This window comes from Alligator mississippiensis, chromosome 3 (genome assembly GCF_030867095.1).
Source record: "Alligator mississippiensis isolate rAllMis1 chromosome 3, rAllMis1, whole genome shotgun sequence".
Lineage (NCBI taxonomy): Eukaryota > Metazoa > Chordata > Crocodylia > Alligatoridae > Alligator > Alligator mississippiensis.
Window position 1 is genome coordinate 19,018,404 of NC_081826.1, and position 21,205 is coordinate 19,039,608.

The following is a 21,205-nucleotide window of genomic DNA, read 5'->3' on the forward strand; positions in this document are numbered from 1 at the left end:
GAAGACGCAATCTGTGTGCCCCTGTACATAATCATGCAAGATACCATTCTGTATGCCAGCATTGCTGGAGAAGACAGCTCTCTTCCATCCCCCGCAACCCATAACCTTAGTGCAAAGAAAAGCATTGCCTCTCGCTCTTCGGATTTTATTTATTTTGGTCCTCTGTCCACTGCCTGCTGTTGTTAGAAACATGATTGCTTCATACAGTTATGTTAATGTTTGTATTTGACAGATGTAATTGATACTTCTGCTGCTACAGCTTCAAAGCCAAATTAGGAAGCAAAGTGCTGCACATCAGTTTGTTTATCTGGTAAATACTGTAAATAAGCACATACAGTGCAGAGCAACTATGGAGTTTTCTTTGAAGCATTTTCTAGGTGGCTGGTTTCATCATTATTTCTTGCTACAAACTAATGGCTTCAAGGATTGTAATTTTGTGGTGAAACTGTAATCCAGGCTGAAACATGACAGAAGGATTTCACTCTAAAGACAAATATTTGATGAGCTATAGAAGTCATATAAAGAAAAATATTGCAGATTTTACAGCATTTTTAATCACCAATAGTTCAAAGAGAGACTTAATTTAACAGAGGAATTTGGCAGTAGATGAGTTTGGAACATGGCTTTATGCACACTGGATAAACAGAGCAGACTTTAAAGAGTTAATGCATTTTATAAAAGTGTCCTTTATGAAGAAAATGTTTGAAAATGATTTGCATAACAGGCTTGTACAGAATGGTATATATGCAATACCATGCTAAACATTTTTTTTCTTTGCAATGGAAAAATAAAAGAGCATGATTTTTTTTTTTTTACAAATCCACTTTTGCATAAAATATAATCTGACTGGAGACCCCGCAGAACAGATTTAACACTGACTGAATAATGAGGGTTTTTAAAATTGTTCCTCTGTTCTTGACTCAATCCATGAAAGCAGAACTACAGAAAAAGCACATTAAACAACTTTACAACTTAAACATGCAGAATGAATTTTAAGCTTGTACATCTCTGTATAACAACCCCACTCTTCAGTTGCTAACACAACTGTGCAAAAGTGTTTTAAACCAAGATTAGGACTCTCATGAAATCAACTCACTTAAAAAAAATGAAATTGTATTAAACTTGTCCAAGTGTATCTACATATAGCATGAGAAATATCACCTGCCTCTTCACTTACTCAGGAACAGGTGGCTGGGCTAAGAAGTTTTAACCTTAACTCTGAGTTTGCAGTCCTTTCCCCATGTTAGCCAAAGGATTAAGCTGATTCTCTTTGCTGTTACAGAAAAAAAGCGCAAAACATGTTGTCATGAGGCCCAAAATAAAAACTCAGTACCACTTTAGAACTCAAAAAGTAATCTTAAAAATAATAATCTAATAAACTAAAAAAACCCCAGCCTTCAAATTCCCAGGGGTGATGGGAACATTGCTTTGGGTTCCAGTTGCATGGAGCACTAAACAACCACAATTTCACATGTACACAGTGGATAGTCAATGAAAACTGAACACTGTCTGCATCTCAGAGGAGCCTCATGATCCTGTAGGTTCAGGACCAAAGCAATGACAAGTCAAGAAAAATAATCTTGCCCCACAAGGTCACCAAACCCCCACAAAAACAAAAGCTACATCTTGCATAAATAAAAGTTCTCACACTCACCACAACAGTTTTAGTCACCTACTGGGTCTTTCAACATGTCCTGAAACTTCTTGCTCTGAAACTGTGAGGTTTCCAAGTCATACCAATTTATTTGAATTTCTGAATGGATGTTGCATTACAATCCCTAAAACGCCACAAAGAGGTGTTTCCAGATACCTCCACCATGTGTGCTTATTTTAATTGCATTGCAGTATAATAAATGGCCAGACTTTAGCTTAATAAGGCAATTTAATTTTAGGCAAAAATTAGGTCCAAAGGCTTTCAAGCATTTACCAAAGCACAAGTCTCCAGCAAGCATTTGATAAAGGTGCATCAGGGCTTTTGTCCAAGATATAACTCATGGTAGGGTTGTAGGTAATTTAATCAGACTACCTAGGTAGTCTGTGCATACACATACACATACACAACTCCAACAAAAATAACTTCAGTTAAGTAACTTGAGAATTTTGGTGTGACGTACGCTCACAAGGAAAATATGCTTACCACGTGCAAAACCAGTTTCTCAGAATGGAGAGCGAAGGTGCAATTAAGGTTAAGAGAAATTCTCCTGCATCGACCAATTACCTACAAACCTTTTCTTCAATTCCCCCTCAAAAAAAAAATCAGTAAAAGCTACTGCAGTTTGACACAGGCAGAGTGCCTCTAACAGAAGCATGAGCTTCAGTGAACATATTTAAATTGCAAGCACAAAGTTAAATACGAGGCAAGTTATAAATAAAAATCAAGATCCCTTTCTTCCTTTCCCCTTTATCATGATGACCTCACCATTCCTGGGTGGGTTATAAGGATAGCTCTTTCCCCCCAGGAAGGTACATTCTATATCCTTGATACAGTTACTATTTATATTCCTCCTCTTCAAGTCAACCAAGAAAAGCAACTCTCTATATTTTTATTTCCTGTTAATAGGAGCACAAGACATTTTCTGCATTGCCAGTAGGGAACAGAAATAATGACTCCTGGCTTTGATTCATAACTGAATTGCTGTCCCCTTGGGCATGTTGATAAAACGCACATTCTAAAAGCAGCCTCCGTTCTGGACTGCTCTGTTTTAGGCTATGAGGATCCAATTTTCCATTGCCTTGCACATTGTGTAGCCATGTCCACAGGTGCAGAATGACAGCATTCTGATGGGGTAGCATTTACACCCAGTGTGCACAAATATACATGAACAAACACATTGCACGGCAATGGGAATTTGGGTCCTTATTTCCAAGACTGAATATCCAAAACCTGACAGAGTCAAAATTTGCACCTGCTATTGCAAATTGGAAACTTAATCTTTTGCCTCAGTTTCCCCCATTAACAAAAATGGATGCACTTCATAGGGCTTTGGTGAGATTTAATGAATTACTAACCCCTGCTCCCCCTTTCTTCAAGACCCTAGGTGAAAGGAACTAGAAGGCATACCTTGTAGTCCTTATTCAGCTCTCCTTGAAGTTTACAGAAATGTTAAGTGAGGACTGCAGGGTCTGGTGCCAAGCAAACAGCATCATCTCCTGTATGACCAAACAGGCACAAGCAGCATAGGTTAAATATGCATCTTTGAGATCAAAACATGTTTAAAATCAGATCTATATTAGCAACAAAAAACAGGGAAACTGAACCTGCAGATAGCAAATAAATAAATAAAAAATTGAAAACATGCATTTATGAAACCAGGTTTATTAAAACTTGCCAACAAGTCAGACTTTAACATCCAGGTTTCCACATATATACATATTTACAGGTTGGAGATAGTGTTTTTACCTTTTGTGGCAGACTTGGCTACCCATATATACACAATTTACTTTTATTAAGGTTTAAAACTGTATCACAGATACAAAATGTCAAGCAATCATGAGAGCTTTAGTGCAACAGAGGTACTTTGCCCTTCTCTAATGCTCATGATTCTGTCAAGTTAGTATTGCCAACAATAATTCACATTAAACTGATCTTTGACACCTCTGTTATTAGGACATACAAAGTACAGCCAAAAAACCCCCCAAAACAGTAAGGTATGTACAAAGTACACAGTACATGAGGTATACATGGCATTCTCACAATGCATGGTGGTACTGTAGCTTGCCGTGGGTTAGCCCTTTCAAACTGCATTGTTACTGTGCAGTGTCGTTGATGTACAGCAGTCATTCGCCTATTCAACTCATTTGCTTTGAGAACCTTTTATACATCATATTTCAACCACGTACTTAAATGCAAATTAGTATTTCTGTACATAATCAACTAGGTACACATGTGAAACAAAGCAGAAATCTTAGGCAGACCTGGATCTACTTATCCCCAACCCAGGAAGCTAATGATTTTGATGAATTCATTATCCACGTACATCTGAAATATTACCAGTCATCATGCAAAAAAACAACAAAAACACCCCACAAAACAACTGTAGCCAGAGGCAGACTGAATGGTCATTGGCGATACTTGGGGATTCTTTTAAATTAACCCTGCTTTTGTACAGGATTTTAAACCCAGGAGATACAAAGACTTGAAGAACTGAGCCCACACAGTAAACAAAAGTGTTTACGTTTGGTGTCTGAGATATTTCTTATCTTTGATTTCCCAGATGAGGTGCCACAACTTGGACAAATGTCTTGGTACACAGCTATGTAATGGGCATCCTCAGAATTAAAAAGGGCTTTGACTACGTGAAAAGTACATCCAGGGTAGACAATTTCACAGGATATGCATGGTTAAGCTTAAATGCATTAAAAATTATTTTAATGTTCCGGAAGATGATATTACATGATATAATCATGTATTTCCTTCTCCTCAAAGGGACGCTGGGTTAGCCTGCCCAATGCAAGAGTATTAATATGCATTTCTTTTATGGATTAATAGCTTCAACTATCTGCTGCTAGTAGGTTCTACTTGACAACTGAGCAGGTAGCTGGACTTGGTAGATTAAGACTCCTCCTGCCATTAAAGTGCACTTACAGCCAGAAAATTAGTCTATAAAATAGGCATCATGGTGTCCCACCATGGTTCCCCTTTTACTGATTTTCATGTCAGATTTACTCAGTTTATGAGACCATGAAGTCTTTCTGCCTCCCCTCAGTTGTTTCACTGTCAAGACTGTATACTCCACTTCACCGCTGTGGAGTAAAGGAGGGAACCAAGCTGCTCATTTTCTGTCTCTTACATCAGGAGCAACAAGACTGCAGTCAAATTTCAGCTGGCGAGTTTCTCATTGATGGAGATCATATGATGTACGAGGCAGAACAGAGACCAGCTGGCTTTTCCACAGCTGCATTGTCTCTGCAGTACAACCAGTAACTACTTGCCGTCCAAATAAGTAGATACGATTCCTTACAGACACAGGGAGCACATCCAGTGAGCACTTGCCATTTCTGTTTTTTGTTGGGGTGTTGCTTTTTGTTTTTTGTGTGTGGTTTTTTAAACAGTCACTTTTCTGACCATAATGGCACTTTCAGCATGCTGTGCATCAGTAACATGGAAAAAATGAAACCCTGAAAAGATGCCATGAGTGAGAATGGTGAGGTTTTTGAGGCTTTTGAGACTAACAGAAGAAGGAACTCATATCATCGCTGTCTCCATGAAATTCTGGAACAATTTGATCAGAACTTCCTATATCCTGGTCAGCGTATCCAGGTTCCAAAACAGCTTCAAACCAAGGATGAAGCAAGATCTCTGGAGCTGTGAGTCTTTCAGATGGTTCCCGTCTCAGTAGGCTGCGGATGAGGCATCTGGCTTTGGGAGAGACATAGTCAGGAATACAGAACTGTCCACGGCGGATTTTAGAAAAGAGAGTGCTGGGATCTGAGTCATGGAAGGGATAGCGTCCTACGAGGAGGGTATACAGCATTACTCCTAAACTCCAAACATCAGCTGATTTTCCAGAGTAGGTCCCTGTGGTGTTTAAGATCTCAGGGCTGACATATGCTGGACAACCATGTTTATCTGACAGAGCATCATCTTCCCCTTTGATTATGTGAGTGTCTTCTAGGCTTTCAAGTCTCAGTTGAGTCCTGAGGAATGAAGAAATGGAATGTATAGGTTAAACAACTGTTTTAATAAGCAGCATAGAGCTAGTTTAATAAAATGAGGCTACTATTACAGTCAGCTGCATGACCAAAAAGAGAGGAAGCCAGTTGTGAATGCTGAACAGAGGACCTCATATGGCTACCCCAAGCCTGATCCAAATGTAATAAAAAGTACACCAATGGGTATTCAGGTTAGCAAGCTATGGTAAACATTACCAGCTATAGGGAAATGTTAATGCAATACATTTCTACAACTATAGCATTATTGCAGTTAATGAAATATAGGCTACTGATGTATACCAAGTTTTCTTCGGCATAGGCTGAACTATAACTATGATAGCTAATTTACTACAATGTTACGTATGTATTACTATGTCCAGCTCTAACTTTGTGCACACTCTGTAAGACTTCATGATTTTAAAACTCAAAGTCCAGATCCCATTTACATATGTAATGGTAATTAATCCTCCTGTCTGTTTATACATCTTTCCTAGATAGCACCATTAATACATTCAGGGAAAAATCTTTCCTGCAAGTGCAGGCTCATCCTAGAGCTCTATACTGATTACGTTAAATAGGAAGATTTTGCATTAGTTGAAGAGTAAAGTGATGGCCCTTTGAGGGCTCTGTCCTGCCTTCCAGCTTACTGGTGTGTAAATATGTTAACTGCAGTGTGTCCTCAATGTGACCTCCTGTTGTAATGTAAAATACCCATTGGTTCTGTAAACGGAAAATATGACTCAACCTATATTGTTGGCCTTTGATTGGCTGCTGTAGCACTAAAAGTCTGCACCTGTGCTTGTTAGACTAACAGAGTCTGCCTTGCATTGCTTAACCCTCTTGTTGCCAAATGTGACGCATATGACATTAGCCTGTGCAACGAGTATTTCCAAATTAGCAAGACTATGTGCAATCTAACATTTCAGCAAGTGTTTCATCTGATTATGGGCGGGAAAAGCTGAAACAGTTTCCTTCAAGGGAATTACTGTTTTGAAGGCATACAAGCATTTTTTCTTTCTTTACTTTTCCAATTTACTTCTCTTTTTTTAAAGCTAGTGATCAAGTACCTGTCACCTTTTATACAATAATGAACTAAAACACAAAAAAGTACTAAACAAGCCAATTTTTAAATTAATGGTCTTTTGATATATTAATACTGCCCTTAGTATAAAAGTGAAATTTTTAAGTGTTCTTTCCATTATTAATGTTGCTTGCTTACAACAAACTTTACGAGGTAAATAAAGCAGTCCTTTTCAGCTAAGGTGACTAACTCTCTCCATCTCTTCAGCTTTGTTTACAGTGAATAGCAATACCAGAGCAGCGAGCACTGCAGAAGGACATTTGTCCAAACTTTATCCCTCCCTCCCACCTGTGTTAAAAGAGAAGTATTTCCACTGACTTAGGTTCTGTAAATCTCGTTTTTACACATCTGCGTTTTGGGCTGAACATGACCATTCACAGTCTTCTCTCCCTATAACCATTTCAAATAGCCCATGTCGCATTTTTGTATTTTCAGTGTCAAATGTACATTTCCTCTAGAACAACTCCCAGGCAATCTTCACTACGTTTGAGCCCGTGATTCACACAGTCTCATCAACTTTAGTACAACTTTAGGGCTTTGCACAGGGACATAAGTCAACCTACAGAGGCCCAGGAATAGCACCGAGATCTGAATGATACATTCCTGCCCTGCTTCAAAAACAGAAGTGTTTCCTTTTGTTGCATAACACTTTAACCCCTCTCAATTTTTGCTTGTGTCTTTTATTCATTTCACTTTGATTGATTCTCATGAAAAACCTAATTTCAACACTCAATACCAAACCAAGCTCAAAGTCATCTTTTTGCATGCCAAAGTGCCCCCCGTCTCCAACTTCCCCCTGCTGAGCTGCTGCCGAATTGGACAGAAACCTGCCCCAGTAAACACACTGGGAAGCGCTAAGTAAAAATAAATACGTACGTATCAGAGCTGTGACACATGGTGGGTACATAAAGAAATACTGTGCACAACACATGTATTGTAAGGCAAGAGCTGGTATATCATCCTATTTCCACTTCCTTACAGCATTTGCCTCAAACACGGTTGTTTTAATTCTAGCCCTCCCTGACATTTTTACAAAAATCCTCATTAATTTGGACAGATTCCACAACCCAAAAAGGGCTCTTTCCCCCCAGCCCTCCTCAAAGGCAGACCTGAAATCACATCTCACCTTTCCTCGTTAGAAAAGACAAATTTCCTGAGCTTGAGGTCACCTAGCACGATGGCCGACTGATGGCAGTGAGCTACAGCGGAGACGATCTGCTTGAAGAGCCTGGCAGCTTCCTCTTCTCGCAGCCGTTTGCAGCTTCTCACATAGGAGTGCATGTCCCCAAAGTCTTTCTCAAAGAAGACGTAGGCCTTGGTCTCCCCCAAAATCACGTCGACTATGCCAGTGATATTCCTATGCGATGGCAGCTGGATATAAGGTCGGATCTTGTCCTGGTAGTGTTTGAGAGGGAACACCTGTAAAGATGAGTAAAAAAGGACACTCTCCATTAGCCGGGGTGCTGAAGCCAGCTTCCCTTATAGCACCTTCCTATGGATAACGCAGCGGGGACAGGAAGAAACGTCCCGGCCCCCCACACCAGCCACGCGAATGGGATGCATTCAAATCCTGCCGATGCGATAAACCCAAAACGTCCCCAACGGCTTTGTGGTCAGCTTTGCCCAGGGGTGCCTGCATTGGGACCGAGCAAGCTGAGGGCTCGCAGGGGCGGGCGGGCGGGCGGGGGCCGAGGACGGGGCGGTGTGACAGCGCTCTGGGGTTACTCACATCCTAGCCCTGCCTGGAAACACGGACGCACAAGGCCCTCACGAGCCGGCAGGGCAACACCCGCACTGACAACCCCCCCACCCCAGGTCTCCTCAAGCCCCATCCCAAAAAGGGCTGGGTGCGCGCCGGGCAGCAGGTGGCAGCAGCCGCCCGAGCCCGGGGAACGGGGTTCACACGTGAGGGGAAACTTCGCAGCGGCGGAGAGGGGGGGTGTAGAACGTTGGGGGGGGGGATGGAACGCGGGGACCAACGGCCGCGCCAACGGCCGCCTGCGGGAGAAGGAGGGAGAGGGCCCGGCCCGACCCACCTTGCAGCGCAGCTCGCGGCCGGCGTGGATGTGCAGCGCCCGCGACGCGTGGTCCCGGCCGGGCAGCGGCAGCAGCAGGTATCCGGCCAGCAGGCAGGGCCCGGGGCCGGGGTCGGGGCCGGAGCCGGATCCGGAGCCGGGCGGGCAGGGCGAGCCGGGCGCGCTGAGGCAGTCCGGGGCGGCGGCGGCGGGGAGGGGGTCCGGGCCGAGCCGCGGGCACTTGGGCGCGTCGTCGGGCGGCGGCGGCGGGGGGCGCTTGGCCGGGGCGAGGCGGCAGCGGGCGGCCGGCGGCAGGAGCGGCCCGGGGCGGCGCATGGGGACGGCGGCGGCGGCGGCGGCGGCGGCTCCGAGCGGCCCGGCGGGGAGCGGCGAGTGCGGCCGCCGCCTGCGCCTCCTGCCGCCGAGACTCGCCGGGGCCGGGCCGGCCTGGCCCCGCCCCGGCCTCGGCCCCGCCCCCCAGACGTGGCCCCGCCCCCCGACACCCGCCCCGGAGCGGGAGGCGGAAAGTGGAACAGCGGGAGCAGAAAGCAGAGCGGCAAGAAGAGTAACAGCGGATGGGGCAGAGAGGATGCGACACAGGCGGCCGAGCAGCAGAGGATGAGCGTGGGCTGGGAGCAGAAAGCGGAGCAGTAGATCGGGCGTGGGCAGGAGCAGATGAGGAAGGGAGCAGAAAGCAGAGCAGCGAACGGGGCGGGAAGCAGAGTGGCAGATGAGGCAGGGAGCGCGGAGTAGGGAACAGAAAGCAGAACAGCAGATCGGACAGGCAGCGCAGGGCAGGGAGTAGGAAACGGAGCCGCAGATCAGGTACAGGAGTTCAAGTAGCAGCAGGGAGACGACAGGGCTCCATGACAGCGCACCTCCCAAAACCGCTGCCCCCCCCTGCCCGGGCATCGCAGAGAGCGGCTGGCGGGACCGCACCGAGTCGGCTGCCTGGGCGACCCTCCCTCACGGTTGTGTCTTGCCTGCACCCAGGCATTTAAGCTGGTGGCCATTTCCTCCTCACGGCAGCACGTGCAGCGGGGGCTGGCAGTGCCACTGCACTTCCCCCGCCGTGGCGTTACATGCCGCTCTCATTTTCTAGTCACGGTTCTGAGCACAGCCACACGTTGGGTTAGCACTGGCTCGTTTTTGATACAAGCTGAGACCTGGCCTTCCATTTTTACAGGTGCAGTTCTTCCTTACAGACATTATGCTTGCAGCAGGAATTTGCAGGTGCCACATTAAAGTACTTATTCCTTTTAGTACCTGACTTGCGAGTGCAAGTCTGGAAGTTTGAGGTGGAAATGCGCCAGTCGTAACTGAACCAGCACGTGAGAAAATGCAGCGTCTCTAAAAGTGACTGCAATGTTTCATTCTTCAGCAGTGTATGCAGCTGGGAAATGTTGCCAGAAATGTCAAATGCCTGTGCCTTATGAGCCAGCATAATCAAGTCCTTAAGTTTCTAGGCTTCTCCAACCTTGGAAAGTACATCTGTGGATTTGGGGGCCTGGGATGGAGACCTTGTCATCTCCAAGTCCTTGGTCACTTAGGATTGGGAGAGGGGACCTGCAAGATGGTGTTCGATAGATGGTCTTGGAAAAAAGCTTTCCAGACACAAAAATGGTTCTTGGAGAAAGCAAAGAACCCTGGGCCCCGATCCCCACGTCACTGCTCAGTGTCTGATGAAGTGAGCTTCAGCTCATAAAAACGTGTGCTACACCTCCCCACGCCTCCCCCACCGCGGTTAGTCTATAAAATGCAAGTCTACCCTGCCTTATTCCTGATCTCTATGACCGAAGGCTAAATCCACATATGGTTTTAAGGACTGCGAGGCACAGTATCACAGTACTATGATTCCACCCAGCCACGTCTCCTGCCACTTGGGATTCTCAGCTGAAACCGTTTGTGGTGTTAGGTGCTTCAGCTGGGTCAGGCCTTTCACACCCCAGGAAGCCTCCCCCCCTCCCATTTATTGTATGGCTAGAGCACTCAGCAGAGGGACAAGAAACACAGATCCTGCTCCTCCTGCTGTGGTGTCAGGATTTGAAGCCACAGCTCCCACGAGAGCTTGCAGGGACTCTAGCGGGGAGTGCTCTAATTGTTTCTGGCTGAAGTTGTTCCACTTTGTAATATTTATTACTTAAATATTCTTTGGGCCAGGAAGAGCGTAATAGTCTCATGATTTTAAGCCTTCAGCTGGGAGACTAGGATTCCAGTCTCCACTTCAATTAAACATAGGTGCCTGAAGCAGTTTTAAGAGCAGAATCTGGGTACTTTCAGAGTTAGGCAGCAGCTGGGTGAATATTTTTAAGCTCCCAGTGGTGCCTAATGTGGCAGCAAGGACTGACGTGCCTGTGTGGGTGTAGCATTGTGTGTTTGTCTATCACAGACATAATTATATAGTACAGGGGAAATATTTCAATGTTGGTGGATTTGGTTTGTGCTACCCTGAAGCCCAGCAATGGAAGGCAACCTGAACCAAGGGCTGCAGAACGAAAGAAAAACCCTGGCATGGCCAGACCATGGCCAGACATCCTAAAAAGTTGAAACTCCCCAAACCTGTTATAATGATTTAAAAAAAAAATCAAGCAATTTCTCTAAAATGGACCAATGCACACATCTAAGTTTTTGCTCAGGTTGAAAGTATGGAGCACAAGAAACAGGTAGCACACACACATACATCTACATCCCCTCACATAAACCCCCAGTAGAAACCACTGGCATGTGACATGTATCACCAAGAATGCAGATCTGTACAGACGGTGGTTGGAGAACTGGAACTTTTTCCTTCCTACACTCAACCTTTTTCTCCTTTTGGCTGTTCCACCTGGCCTCTTATTTTTCCTAATTGCTTCTGTTCTTTCTTTTCCCCCAACTATTTGCCTCAACAATGGGAGAATTATTTATTTACTTTTAATAAGGAGGCTACAGATGTGCACTATGGAGATTTTTGTGCCTGGCTGTGATGGTAGAAAAAGCTAATTCAGATAGCGAGTGGCTAGTGCTTACAGGTACACGGTAATACATTTCTCCTCACTTGCACTTCCAAACCACTATTAAGTATTAGTGTTTCTTCTCCCTGCTATTCCCTGTTTGCAAATACTCATGAAAACCAGTTAGTATTGCTTATGTTAATGTTTACAGAATTTACATTTACAATATTCATATGTGAGTACCTGGGATTTTGTGTATGATGAGGACTATTCACTGGATTATTCTTTTTAAAGAGTTTCAGTGTTTCTGTCACGTCATGGAAACTACACCTTACAAAGTAATGCTACAAACAGATGTTGCATTTGTCCCAGGATAAGCTATTTTAACCTGGGGCTATGTGCAGTCATTCAGGTGTCCATGCTCATTGTCCCAGGATAAATCCTAAAAATGTGCATGGGACAAGAAACATTAACAGTTTATACTGGGACATCACAAAATGCATTTAAATGGTTATCCTGGGATTGCATCATTGAATCAAAGGCTGAAAAGTGGCAGTGCATTCAGCTGCTTACTAAAACCTGACTGGAAGTGAGATGTGTGTGCATGCCAATCTTGGGATATATCTGTTCTAGGACAAACACAGGCACAACTTGCCCAGAGGCAAATGCAATGTATCTTCCTACCCCAAGTGACCAGTTGCACCCTGTGAATAGCAAATACCCAAACTGAACAGCTTGCAAACCACATGCAGGCTGAAAATTGTGGCTGTAAATTATTAATAAATAGATTTTCCGAATAGGATTAGTTCACAAATTATTTGCAAATGAAAAAAGGAGCAACATATGTTCTCATCAGAGAGTTTAGCCAGCTGTAGTTTTGACAGAATTCTTCAGCAGGAAGAAAAATCTAAATGTGCTATTTACACATATGCAAATTTTTTGTAATCTAGTGGGGAGGTTTGGATAGCAAAACAATGTGCCTATCATCTGCTAGGCTGTTTGTTCAATTAGTGTAATATTTTAGATTTTTACTGAGCTTGGTCTATTTAAACAGAATGATGCAGAAGAACTAGCTAAGGTCTCTTCTGTCTCATAAATCTCTATGAGTCTAAGAATGCAGGTATTTTTTGAGGTTCTTAATAGATAACCACACTGCAGAATGATACATGCCTTCAGCTACTTTCAGTGTATTTTAAGAAACACATGAAACTGCTAGATGATTCATAGCATAGCAGTCCCATTAATGCATTTGAACATAAAAAGCATATGTCAAAGAAGGGTTTTCCCAGGGGCTCGATTTTCCCTTTTTACAGGAATATGTTTCTATTAAAGGGCTTTGGATTGTTTATAAGCAATGCACCTTCTCTTTCAAAACATGCTAGTTTATTTTCACTATTTTCTGGATGAAATATGCCTATCTGACAATCAGATTTTTTTTCTAATTCTTGGCCCTATCCAGATTTCATTTGGTTTGTAGGATTTTGCTTCAGGAGAGAGAGAGAGAACTTTCTGTATCGGCAACGATGTAATGAAATATGGTATTTTTGGCAGGGAGGGTCAATATGCATATGAACATTTTACACATGAGCAATAACTTTAATCCATCCAGTGGTATATGTTGACATATATACTGGTCATTTTAGATGCTAGTCAGGCAGTCAAAGGCACACCTATTTATGTTAATGTTTGCAGAATTTACATTTACCGCATTCACATGTGAACATGTGGGATTTTGTGTATGATGATGATGATGAGGAGGAGGACTATTCACCGTGGGTCACTCTTTTTGAAGAGTTTCAGTTTTTCTATCAGGTCATGGAAACTATAGCTTGCACAAGAGGTGTGAGTACAAGAGGTAAGTTAAAGATTTTAACCAACAGCTAAGGCATGCTCATGCCTTTGGCCCCAATCCTGGAAAGCAGTTCAGTCAGAACTGTACAGAGCAGCACTGAGCTCTATAATTCTGTTAAGGAGAGAGACTTTATTGAGCACCCATTTGATTTGATTACTAGAACTCTTCTCCTTCCTCTCTCCTACTCCCCTTTATTGCTTCTTGTGACCTGCATTTGCACAGATCAGTCCTTAGTCTTGCAAACAGCCCATACCAGCAAATGCAATTGCATCAGAATTAAACCTTAGACTTGCAAGGACTTATGCCTGTGGGCAAGACCCAGGCAGACACCCTTGGCCACCTAAAAAGGTACTTAGATGCCTAATTCCAAAATTGTTTCAAGGAACACCTGTTCAGTAGCTAGCTAACCTTGGAGGTACCTACATTCGTTCAGCAACCTGACATAAGCTTCAGGCTATGCACATGCCTGTCCCAGTCAGAGCAGGCAGGTGCCACTTCCTCCTAAACCTCTTGAGGTGTATTAGGTGTCTTTAAAGCACACTCAACACACACCAGCAACAGTGAGTTCATCAGAAAACCCAGCATGCACAGCAAGTGATGGCGGTACCCAGCTTTTGGACAGTAGCATACTGCTTATAGTACTGACCTAGGACATGAGAAACCTGGTACACAGGCCTTCTTCAGCCAGAGGGGAGTTAAAACCGCATCTCCCACATTTCAAGAGAGTTCTTACCACCAGGCTATAAGACTGTTGGGATACGGATGCCCTCTATGCCTCTTATTGAAGCTGGGGCTGTGGGGAAGCCAAAAGTTAGAGTTAAGGGGCTAGGAGAACAAATAAGAAAGAATATTCAGCCCCCCTCTACAGAAATGAAATGGACAAATTGGAGAAAGTCCAGTGGAGGGCAACAAAAATGGTTAGGGGGCTGGGACACATGACTTCTGAGGAGATGATATGGGGACTGGGCTTATTTAGTCTAGACAAAAGAAGACTTAGGGGGGGTTTAATAGCAGCCTTCAACTAGCTGAAGGGGGGTTCCAAAGAGAATGAAGCTGGACTCAGTGGTGGCAGAGGACAGAACAAGGAATGATGGTCTGAAGTTGCAGCAAGGAAAGTTTAGGTTAGACATTAGGAAAAACTCTCATGAGAAGGGTAGTTAAACACTGGAACAGGTTACTCAGAGTGGGTGTGGAATCTCCATCCTTGGGGGTTTTTAAGAGCCGGTTAGACAAAGCGTTGGCTGGGATGATTTAGTTGGGGCTGGTCTTGCTTTGAGCAGGGAGTTGGAGTAGGTGACCTCCTGAGATCCCTTCGAATTCTGATGTTCCATGATGCTATGTAGCCTGGAGGTTCTCAGAATAGTCCTTAAGAAGAGCCTAAGACAGGAACAGCTTAGTGACAGCTCGCTGAGCAGGACTGTATTTTCCCGGTGGGGTATACAGAGCGGTGACATAAGAAACATCTCTTTGCTGTGGTATTCTGAGCAATGAGATGACTCAGGCACATGTAGGGTGAAGAAGCAGAACTCTAGCAAACAGATTCTGATTTTTTTAAAGGAGGGTACATGACTGACTGACTAAAAATCTGTCAGGCAGTATCTAAAAGCAGTCATAAAACCAGAAATAAAAGCAGCATTCCCAGAAATCTGTTGGCCCTGAAGTCTGCAATAATTTGCAAGTGCTCCTATGTCACATGTTGTTCTTCACACATCATTCATTTGAATTCTTCTCATGCTTAGTCATTTGAACAGACCCCTGCTGTCAGGCTCACAAGCTACCACCGAAGTCCACTGCTAGGCAAGAGGTACCATCACCCGCTGCTACTGCTGAGAAGCACATTGCTAGGCTGGTTCATTAAACAGTGAACACTGACACACCTTTTCATGCTTTCTTAACCCCCAGCTTGGTGTAATCTGCAAACTTGCTGAGGGTGCACTCCATCCCATTTTCCAGGTTGTTGTCATAACTCCTTTTCTATAGGTTAAACTGATACAAAGGAACTACAAGTTCTGTACCCCCTCTGCACACCTACACAGCAAGCCATCAGGATAGCTGGGAGCATTTGGGGATAGGTCAGATGAGTGGCTTTTGTGGTCCTTAGTGCCCCTCTGTTCCTCTATTGTAGAGTGGGCAGGGGCAAAATATGAAGATATTCCAGGACTGCTGCAGTTGGCAGCAGAGGCTAAATTGGTCCCAAATAGGCCAGTGATGAATTTAACTCCAACTGCATCTATGACAACTCCCAATCAATGCATGTAATGTTTTGCATCTCAAGATGGGTAATACTGGATACCACATCAGTACCAGTGCATTTGAAAACTGAAGAGGTTACTATTAGGAAAAGATGCTGACTTTATAAATTCGTTTTGCAGCCTGAGCCCTGGAGTAATTAAATGCTATTATGAGCCAGACATATAGGTTTGTGTGCTCAAATAGGGGCATTTGTGCACCAAAACTTGTCATGCATGCCCTTTGCAAATGCACAGCATTATGATTGGCCAACCCCACTCTGCAATGGACACTTAAGGATAGTCCTAGCTCCAGCAGGGTCACAGTCCAAGGGCATTCATTACCTGTCTTTCAGGATTGAATCTTGCCCTGAGAGAGGTCATTAGCAGAACACAGCAGCTATCTGAACAGGAGCACCTTGCATGGCTTGCAGCCAACTTGGAGATTTTACTGACCAGTGAATGCCTGAGCTGAGTGCTAGGAGAGGCCTGGCTAGCAAAGCGGGTTCAGAGCAATGACAAGGTGGGGAAGGTTCTTTCAACACACCAGTGAGTAGAATTTTTCTCTATGTATTTTTATTAAAATACTTGTTCTCTGCTTTGGGGCTTATCTTTTCTGGCTTTATTTCTTGCGCCGGTGAGATTCCAACTAAGAGCGTAGAGATTCGCCCGGTTATCAGTGCTGCCTCTAGCCCTCCCCTTCCCTGTTGTGTTATTTTATTTCTTTACAGGAATTTCTATCATGTAGCATTCATACGCCCGCTTATCTGGGTCTCATCCTCTCTGCCCTCACCTACATGCTTCTATGATGGATCAGTCTTGTATCCACAGACACTCAAAAACTGTTTCAAGCAAACCGAGTCCCCACTTCCTTTAACTAGAACAGCTTTAGACAATGAGTATTCCCCACAACCACCTCTCCCTCTCTCTCCTCAGATGCTTGAGACACATTATTAAAGTAACCAGATTTGTCTCATGGGATTCCCAGAGTAAAGCTAAATTAGACCAGGCCGCTTAAGTGTTATAAATATCCTGTCTGTCAATGGAAGAAATGAAAAAAAAAAAAGTAGTTATCAGCCAAAAAAGCTGCACCATACAAATGTTTTAGCTACTATTAAACTGCCAGGCAAAACCAGAAGTAAAATATCTTTCCTTTTACATGTTGCTTCGTGCTTTGGGATGATGATTTAACCAGTAATAGTTTTAAAGATTCAGTAAATTAAATGCAGCAAAAATACTATATTCCTCTATGGGTGTGTCAAACTCACCTGTGCGCATGGGCTGGACACTGATGTGGCAGTGGTAGTGGGGCAGGCAACAGCATGAGGTTAATGCAGCCATTGCTTTACTCCCCACTGTTGACATGTCTCCAATAGGGCTCTAAGCCCCACATTTTGGAGGCGGGTCACACCCCCATTCATCCTGCCTACAATTCCCAGTCACAGTAAGAGCACATGAGCCAGACCATATGGCTCTATGGGCTGGATCTTGCCTTCAGGCTGTACATCTGACACCCCTGCTTTATTACATTGGCCATTTTGTGGCCCCATTTGTAAGAATTCGTGAAGGTCGAACAATTGTGAATTCACAGTTTGTTCAGTAACCTTTGGGCGAGGGTGAGAAAGACCATGGCTTCTTCTAAAACAGAAAAGGGCCTGCAAGTCATAACTCAACATCCCTGACCAGCCTGAAACTTTACACATGAGTACCAGGACTGAATAACAGAGTTTATGCAGAAACACAATTTGAAGTACATTAGAGGAAAATAAAGTGAAATCCTAAAACTGAAGTGGTAATGACATTCTGGTGTGTTCCCATGAGCCTTCCTAGAAGTGCTAGGGATAGTATTGGCAGGAAATCTGAATAGTCGCTTGTGGAAAGATAATTGTTACCAAATTAAAATGATGCAGAGTCTTATGAACTGTATCTTCTGACTTTGCTTGCTCCTTTTTTTTTTTAAAGCATGAAGGCTTCTTCTGTTATGTGATGTCTCTTTGAATGCTCAAATTGGAAGTTCAGGTTTTAAACCTCAAATCTTATTTTTGCTTCAAAAGTCAATTGCGTAAGTTAACTGAATGAGTGTCACTCAATTTTCCTTGCGGCCAAGATGGTATTATTCATATTGAAATTGCAAGCACAAACTTCCTCTGGTGTATTCCCTGTGCAATTTAATTTGCACGCATGGTTTCAGCCTTTCCTTTTTGCTTTTTTGGAATAACATGAACAGAGTCAGTTAGAGCAAGCTGCCTATTTCAGGATCTGATCCTGTAAAGACTTACACACACCCCATACCTTTAAGCACTGAGTGAAATACTGTCCCTTCAAATCCTGTACCCATTGAAGTGAACAGCAAAGTTCCTATTGACTTCAGTGGATATAGCGTTTCAGCCAATAAGCAGTCCCTTTGAAGACAATGAAACTATTCATGCTGCATATAGCTAAACACATGCATGAGTCTTTACCATCTTTTCCTGTAATTTGTCTGCTTAGTACTCACTCTATCACCATTTACCTTTGATATTTATTGAATGGTGACTCAGAATCTGGTGGCAGAGTCTCCCATCCGGATGTATGATTCTTTTCTGAGGATTTAGAAAAAATTCTGTCTTTGATTATAGTATTAAAATATTTTCATAATTCATATTTTGTAAGCAGAAATATTATTTTCTCACAGCTAGATCCTATTCCATCTATTAGGCATCCAAACATCCCTTAGATTTCTCAGTGTAAGGTTATTCCATTCACCTGAGTCCCTGAAAAACTGGTAACACATCTGCTTTTGTAGCATGTCTTCATCATAGCCTTCAGACTATGTCACAAGAAGTGTTGAGGAGGAACACGACCCACCCACTTTTTGCATTAAAGGTCTTCAGATGCTTCAGTAAAGTGGAATAGGGTTTGTACTAACACTCAATGGCTAGGTACAGACGGTCAAAAAAGCCCAAGGCTTAATCAATTCAATCTTTGCAGGTCAGTATAAGATCCACAGATTAAATTGAAACAGAAGTGAACAGACATTTACCTTTGATACGGGATATGCAGCCACATGCCTGCAGTGGCTCAGGCCAGAAGCCGGGAGGCACTAGAGCACGGCTCTCTGTCTGTATGTTCACTTCCTCTTCCTGTTACCCCTGAGGATTTGCATTCCAGAATTACAGCAGCAGGACCCTGCAGGGTTGCTCATCACTTCTTCTTCCTGCTTCCAGGTGCCTCTGGGATTTGTAGTCCACAATTGCAGCCAGCAGTATGTTTGAGTGGGGGAAGGGGTGTTTAACCCCCACTCTCTGGCTCCAGACCCCAGCTAGGGTTTGCTTGGGTGGGAGGCAGTCCCCTGCCCTGCAGACTGAACTGTATCCCCAGCTGGGCTTGCCCCCACCACCCGCCATCAGCCAGCCCTCACGACTCCAGCTAGGGAACAGAGGGGTGGATAGGGCCAGCCCTGCTCTCTGGAGCAGACAGCCCAGCCGAGCCCAGAGCTGGAAAGCCTGCTGGGGGACTGTGATTTAACTTGAACCAAGAAGGGGCCTGGGACAGAAGTTTTATAAATCAGTTTGACCCAAATCAGTTAAGCCTGATACTATATTCAATCAGGTTTATCTTAAACCAGATTCAGCCACTTTGAAACTGGTTTATGTGCACTCAGCTTCTGTTCTGTTACAGGTTTAAACCAGTTTCTGATCACTTAAACCAGTTTTTTTGTGTGACTGATGTCCCTAGTCATAACATCCACACAGGTGCCTAGTAAGCGAAATAGGAGCCATCCCACAGAGTTTACATACAATAGTTTGGTACTCAAACAAGGGCCAAATTCAGTTTGGTCCCAGAGGCAACTACCTGTACGTGGCCCAGCACCTAAAATCTAAGCATCTTGGCCCAGGAGAGCAATCCAATTTGGCCAGATTTAGGTGCCTGGGATCTCTGCACAGTCAATGGGGAGCCTTAGGTGACTTAGTGTAAACACCTGAGCACTTTATATAGAAAATGGAAAAAGGCATTGCCTCTAAAGAACAATGCAGAAAGCCTGGAGGCACCTAAGGGCAGTGAGAACTCCCTTCTCACTTCACAGCAGGGTCCCCAACCACCAGGGGACAGCCTCCTGTTGATGGCACTCCCCTGGGAGAAGGGAGTCCTGGCTCCTGGTCCCTGCTGTCCAGGCTTATATTTGTTAACCAATGAATTTCTAATGCAACCTACACAGAGTCCTAGCAGGATTGGAACCTAGGACTCATCCCTGTCCATGGAAGCATAGTAACCACTGACTTGCACAGGCAGGCTCCCTCTTGGTCTCTCTATCCCGTTGTTGGCTGCCAGTGGCTCAGCTTCAATGGGAGAAGAAGAGTGCCCTCACTCAGCCTTTTCTATAGCTAGGTGGTTGTAGAAGGCAGTGTGAGAACTAGGTTCAAATCCCATCACAGCTTGCAAAAGCCTGGAATGGAGGTCTCCAGCATCAGCAGAACTGTGATTGCCCAGCACTTTTTGGGTGAGTGCTCTCACCATTGTTATTTTTAGCTGAATTCAATACAGTCAGCGTGAATTAAGTGTGCTCAAAGTAGTGTTAGGGATTGGGTCCCTCCTCCCAGCATCAAACTGGACTGCAGTGGAGCTTAAGAACAGCTATGTTCCAAACCAGTTGAGTTTGGAACATAGAACATGGAGTCTAGGTGTCTACAGAAAGTTTTAGACCAAAATGGAGGCATCGCTCAAGCCTGCTGAGTTTGGCCTTGCTCTGCAAGCCACAAAACTGGATCATTCTTTGGAACTCAGGTGCTTAAATCCTGCCCAAGTCCTACTTAGGCACTTTTGAAGCTAGACTGGATTGGGCTCTACATTTGTATTGGGAACAGGACACCATCTATTTAAAAATTACTGACTAAAGAATAAAAGGAAAAGAGCACAGGACTCTTATAGTTGTGTTGCTCTGACAGTGTGTGTGGGGAGAGGCTTTTTAATTACAGCAGCTCCGAGAGCCATGCTAATTAAAGTGCCCAAAGCGTCACGTGTATTAGCATCCCCATGCTGAAAAATGGTGGTAGGGTGCTTTGAACTAAAGCTCATCAATTAATCAAGTCTGCTCTGACATGCTGTAATTACAGCACATAGGAACAGCCTCCCTGCACATGTATTGGCACTCACAGTTCTGTAACACTTTTCATTTAGAGGCACCTCAGCAGAAAGATACCCTTCAGTTTAAGCTATTGCATGTTACCATTACTGAAATGGAGCTACGAAGAGAGAACATAGCTCTACAAATCACCGTAAGACCAGTCAGCAAGTCTTTGCCTACTGGAGGAGATATACATACACTTAAAACTAAAACTAAAATAAAATGTAGTTAGGCAAACAATAAATTCCAAGAAGCCAAGAGAATTCTCTTTGTGCAGGAATGCATTGGAGCTGCCATCAGGTGTTCTTCTGCCACCCTGCTCATCTCACAAGTCACATGA

General features: G+C 44.1%; 1 protein-coding gene across 1 annotated transcript; it reads right to left on the bottom strand.

Moving 5' to 3' along the window:
• Positions 1 to 3,296: 3,296 nt before the first annotated feature.
• On the bottom strand, positions 3,297 to 9,126 carry TRIB1 (tribbles pseudokinase 1). Its single transcript, XM_006278143.4, has 3 exons — positions 8,770 to 9,126; positions 7,860 to 8,152; positions 3,297 to 5,637 (listed from the first exon to the last, which is right to left on the bottom strand). Exons 1-3 carry the CDS (start codon positions 9,082 to 9,084, stop codon positions 5,169 to 5,171), a joined length of 1,077 nt encoding a protein of 358 aa, XP_006278205.3. The 5' UTR covers positions 9,085 to 9,126; the 3' UTR covers positions 3,297 to 5,168.
• Positions 9,127 to 21,205: the final 12,079 nt, after the last annotated feature.

Coding starts and splice junctions, on each gene's coding strand:
- TRIB1 (XM_006278143.4), bottom strand. CDS start 9,084: ATGCGCCGCCCCGGGCCGCTCCTGCCGCCGGCCGCCCGCTGCCGCCTC. Junction 8,153..8,769: donor GCCGCGAGCTGCGCTGCAAG/GTGGGTCGGGCC, acceptor TCATCTTTACAG/GTGTTCCCTCTCAAACACTA. Junction 5,638..7,859: donor GTCTTTTCTAACGAGGAAAG/GTGAGATGTGAT, acceptor TTCATTCCTCAG/GACTCAACTGAGACTTGAAA.